Genomic DNA, 5,555 nt, shown 5'->3' with positions numbered 1-5,555 from the left:
CCAATGGGAAAGGACATAGAAGTAGTGAGTGCATTAGGGATAAAAACCCCTGCTCTCCTTTGTTCAGTGTGCACTCTAAGCAGCCAAGAGTGTGAGTGGCACCATTCTGCAGAAGTAAATTTGCCTTGCTGAGAAATCTTCATTTAAGTGCTTATTTTCTTTATGACTCTGAGGAATTGTTTCCAACATATAAAATCACAGGACTTCAACTTGAGCAGTAAGGCATGATGGTGTTATTACTTTCTGACAGATGGGATGTTATAGATTGCATGTATTTTCCAAAGATGGCTGCAAAAATATGTTTCATCACACTTTGTTTTTATAGTTTGACCCACCACTCCCTCTTCAAGAGGTAAGGTCTCTCTACCCCCTTAAACATGAGTAGATCTGATATCTGCATTACCCAACAAAATATGGCAGAAGCCTGGTTGTGCCAGTTCTGGACACTGGTATTAACCATCTGGCTTCTATCTGTTTCCCTCCACTTCAATCCCTGAACCATGTAAAACTCCCAGGCCATCATCTGAGTCCAGCCAACACATAGGCCCCTATGAGAGATCATAAAGAATTCTTAGTTAATATTTTCATGAATATCTTTTTCTATCCTTCCAATTTCAACTTCTGTGTGTCTTTAGAGTCACAGTGAGTATCTTGTAGTGAGGATATGGTTAGATTCTTTTTATTCTATCCATTGTGATAACCTCTGAGCTCTGATTGGGGAGTTTAATCATTTTATATTTAAAGTAATTACTGATAAGGAAGGACTTATTTATGTAATTGTGATATTGGTTTTATGCATGTCTTGTAGCTGTTTCATACCTCATCTCCTTAGTTCCAACCTTCCTTTGTGTTTAGTCAATTTTTTTCTAGTGGCATGTTTTTATTGCTTTCTCATTTTCTTTTGTGTACAGTTTATGTATATTTTCTTTGTCATTACTATGATATTGTATATAACAATACAGTTATACAGTCTTGAATTGAAATTAACATAAAAACTCTGCTTTTTTACATCTTTTTCCACCCCTCATTTTACATTATTGATGCCACAAATTACACCTTAGCAGGCTGGCAGGCTGGAAAGTCACAATGTTGCAGTATTCAGTCTAAAATTTGTATACCAGCTTGGCAGACTGGAAACCTAAACTGTAGTTGCTGCTATCACCTTGAGGCAGAATTTTTTCTTTTCTGGGAAGCCTCACAATTTGCCCAGGCAAATTGTGAGATTCAAAAAGTCTCACTCACATTTTTTAGGGTGATTTCCTTTTTATAAAATCAACTGACATCAGCTTTTAATCACAACTGCAAAACACCATCATTGCAACATATAAATTTAGTATTTGATTAAATAACTAGGCACTATGGTTTTGTGAAATTAACACATAAGAGCCATTATCCCAGTCCATGCTTGTGAACTTGGCATCCATTAATGTTTTCTTAAACCATAGTTAGTCTCCAAATAAAAACAACCGTAAAGTCACATGTTTGCCAAAGATTATACAACTATCTTCTATCCAACTAAAAACACACTGACCCTTTCCTCAGAAAAAGATTTAAACTGAATGCATGATAGGTACTCTTCTCTTTGATATACTGTAACCTAAATACCACATTTAATAAAAGGTAAACCATCATTAATAAAAGGGAACTCTCGTTATCACATTTTATGCTTATTACAAGATGATAAGGAAAATATGAAAACAAAGGTATTTCCTTAATGTATGTATGGATACATACACACAGACATAAATATCATTATATAAACATTAGAAAGGGAGGATCCAAGATGGCCAAATAGGAACAGCTCCATAGTGCAGTTCCCAGCAAGAACAATGCAGAGGGTGAGTCCCCACTGCATTTCCAGAAAAATTTTCACAGCCCACACACCAGGAGATTCCCAGGCCAAAAAGCGCCACAGGTTTTCAGCATGATGGTTTCAGCTGGTGCTGGGTTGGCACATAGAAACACACAAATCTGGACAGCCATTTCAACTGGTGTCTGGAATGCCTGGGAGAGAGAGCCGCCCATTCAACTGAAAGGGAGGGGGCAGAGACAGGGAGCCAGGCAATCTGGCTCAGCAGGTAACACCCCCACAAAACAAGCAATCTGAAGTGCTTTGGATGGAGAATTTCACAGCAAGTGCAGCTGGAGCTGGGACAGTCCAGCTCAGTGGGGGGAAGGGTGACCACCACTACCTAGGCAGTCTGCCACTACCGAGGCACTTCACACAGCAGCTGGGCAGAGCCTGCAGCAGCTCAGCAATGCCTCTGCTGGCAGACTGTGACCAGACTACTCTGTGCGGGGCAGGGCATCTATGAAAAAAGGCAGCAGCATGACAGGAACTTATAAATAAAGCCGAACTTCCTAGGACAGAGCACCTGGGAAAAGAGGTGGTTATGAGTTCTGCTACAGCAGACTTAAAAGTACCTGCCCAGCATCTCTTCACTGAACAGTGGAGCTGCCATCACAGCACTTGAGCTCCTATAAGGGACAGACTGTCTCCTCAAGCAGCTCCCTGACCCCCATATTCCCAGAGACACCTCATAAAGGAGAGCTCAGGCTGACACCTGGCAGGTACCCTTCTGGGATGAAGATAACAGAAGAAGAAACTGGCAGCAACCCTTACTGTTCTGCAGCCCCTGTGGGTTATCCCCAGGCAAGCAGGGTCTGGAGTCGACCTCCAGCAGTCCTTCAACAAAGGGTCCTGACTGTTAGAAGGAAAACTAAGAAACAGAAAGAAATAACTTCATCATCAACAAAAAGAGCATCCACTCAGAGACCCCATCTGAAAGTCACCAACTACAAAGACCACAGAGAGATAAAGCCACTAAGATGGGAGGTGCTGTAATTGCTGCCCAGAGAGAAGGAGGTTGGCAGTGCGAGGAGCTGCTATGGTGCTCAGTTCCCTGGCAGAGCTGGCTGAGCCGAGGTGGTTGCAGCCATGAAGGTGTGGGAGTGGTGCTAAGGATCAAGTATACTGTTTTAAAAAAGAAAACAAAACCTAAGCATAAGGAAGGCGGGTGCCACGTCTATGTGGGCTTCGTGCTGTAGGCTGCTGAATGAAGTCATGGGAACTGGAGCTGTCAGGGGCCAGCAGTCAGGATTTGCAGGAGCCACCAGTCCATTCAGATTTACACCAAACCCTGATTTTTCCACCTACCCTCCAGCAGCTACGGAAGGGCCCAACATAGTTTGCAAAGCCTGTGGATTTTCATTTTCAGTCTTTAGAAAGAAGGTACAAAGTGAAATCACTTCAGCAAACACAGATGATGATGATGACGATGATGAGGATGACAATGAAGAAGAAGAAAATGTGGATGATCAGACCACTGGGCTCTCCAAGGAGAGCCTGAGAGCTTCGCTGTCTGACTTGTCAAGTCTTAATGATGTGGAAGGGTTGAGCATGCGTCAGCTGAAGGAAATTCTGGCTCAGAATTTTGTCAACTATTCTGGCTGTTGTGAAAAATGGGAACTGGTAGAGAAACTAAACCGGTTATACAAAGAGAATGAAGAAAATCAAAAATCCTATGGTGAGTGGCTGCAGCTGCAAGATGAAGAAGACGACAGCCTGTGTCACATCTGCATGGATGCCATCATTGACTGTGTCCTGCTGGAGTGCGGGCACGTGGTTACCTGCACCAAGTGTGGCAAGCGCATGAGTGAGTGTCCCATCTACTGGCAGTATGTGATGCGAGCTGTGCACGCATTCAAATCCTAAAACTAAGGCTCCCCTCAACAGGACAATCACCCCCAAACTTGACCCCAAACATTTCAATGCACAGAAGAAACTAAAAAGTTACTGTTCAAAGGCTGAAGCTATTTTTAAAAATTATTTTCACTACTAAGTGGGGACAGAAAGATCAATACTGAGTTGTGAAAACCTTGGTCCATGCCATGATCCTGTCTGCCTGTGGACATATGAGCTTCCCAGACTCAGCTGGACTTTATCACACAACCCATGAACACTCATTGAAGTCAGCCTGTTTGTGCCATGTGGGCATCAGCTACTGCTGTCTTTGAAGGACAGTTTTCCTGTTCTCTTATTTCTCCTTCATCCTATTTTTTAACTTAAACTGCTCAGATGTTTGAAACCTTTGTCCTCTTTGGATGAGATAAGCGTCCACAAGTGGACGACATGGAATATGCTGAGCAGGGGCTCTTCTGAATGTTCACTTTATTAGTCATGTATATTTTAAAAGTTAACATTTGATGAATGAAAGTTTCTACATTGTTGCTGTTTCTGCATTTAAACATAATTGGGAACAACTGACATTCTATAGTCGACTGCCAGGGCCTTAAACTACACATGTCCATTTTTGTTCAGGTATAACTTTTTATAGCAAGGGCTGCAACTAGGTTCTTTTATTAGAAGTGTGTGTGCTAAATTCTTTATTAATGTGTAATCAGTTTACACTGTTTTGTATAGTGAAGGTGTATTTTCAGTGCTACCTGCTAGCTGATTTTTAACTTCAGGAATAAAATTAGTTTTAAAAGCAAAAAAAAAAAAAAAAAAAAAAGAAAAAAAAAACCACTAAGATGGGAAGAAACCAGTGCAAAAATGATGAAATCACCAAAATCCAGAATGCCTCTCCTCCTCCAAAGGATCAAAAGTCCTCACCAGCTAGGGATCAAAGATGGATAGAGAATCAATAAATCTGATAAATTGATGGAAATAAGCTTCAGAAAGTGGGTAATAACAAACTTCTCAGAGCTAAAAGAACATGTTCTAACCCAATGCAAAGAAACTAAGAACCTAGAAAAAAGATTAGATGAGATGCTAACTAGAATAAACAGCTTAGAGAAGAATATAAATGACTTGATGGAGTTGAAAAACACAGCATGAGAACTTCGTGAAGCATACACAAGTTTCACAGCAGAATTGACCAAGCAGAAGAAAAGATATCAGAGATTGAAGATCGATGCAATGAAATAAAACAAAAAGGCAAGAAAAGAAAAAAAAAGAGTGAAAGAAATGAACAAAGTCTCCAAGAAATAAGGAATTATGTGAAAAGACCTAATCTACATTTTATAGGTGTACCTGAATGTGACAGAGAGAATGAATCCAAGCTGGAAAACACTCTTCAGGAAATTATCCAGGAGAACTTCCCCAACCTAGCAAGCCAGTCCACCATTCAAGTCCAGGAAATACAGAGAACGCCACAAAGATACTCCTTAAGAACAGCAACCCCAAGGCACATAATCGTCAGATTCACCAGGGTTGACATGAAGAAAAAAATGCTAAGCGCAGCCAGAAAGAAAGATAGGGTTACCCACAAAGGGAAGCCATTCAGACTCACAGCGGATCTCTCAGAAACCCTACAAGCCAGAAGATAGTGGGGGCCAATATTCAACATCCTTAAAAAAAAGAACTTTCAACCCAGAATTTCATATCCAGCCGAAATAAGCTTCATAAGCAAAGGAGAAAGAAAATCCTTTATGGACAAGCAATTGCTGAGAGATTTTGTCTCCACCAGGCCTGACTTACAAGAGCTCCTAAAAGAAGCGCTAAACAAGGAAAGGAACAACCAGTACCAGTCACTCCAAAAATGTACCAAATG

The 5,555-nt window shown here is 41.2% G+C and overlaps 1 protein-coding gene across 1 annotated transcript; it reads left to right on the top strand.

Annotated features, from left to right (window-relative positions):
• The first annotated feature begins 2,852 nt into the window (after nucleotides 1-2,852).
• Nucleotides 2,853-3,715, top strand: LOC108298706 (E3 ubiquitin-protein ligase RNF34-like). The gene is made up of 2 exons (XM_017521303.2): nucleotides 2,853-2,944; nucleotides 3,014-3,715. Exons 1-2 carry the CDS (start codon nucleotides 2,939-2,941, stop codon nucleotides 3,713-3,715), a joined length of 708 nt encoding a protein of 235 aa, XP_017376792.1. The 5' UTR covers nucleotides 2,853-2,938.
• The last annotated feature ends 1,840 nt before the right edge of the window (nucleotides 3,716-5,555 follow it).

The sequence above is a fragment of the Cebus imitator genome, unplaced genomic scaffold, assembly GCF_001604975.1.
Source record: "Cebus imitator isolate Cc_AM_T3 unplaced genomic scaffold, Cebus_imitator-1.0 Scaffold1050, whole genome shotgun sequence".
Classification (NCBI taxonomy): domain Eukaryota; kingdom Metazoa; phylum Chordata; class Mammalia; order Primates; family Cebidae; genus Cebus; species Cebus imitator.
The sequence above is the reverse complement of the archived record's forward strand: the minus strand, read 5'-3'. Positions and strand labels throughout refer to the sequence as shown.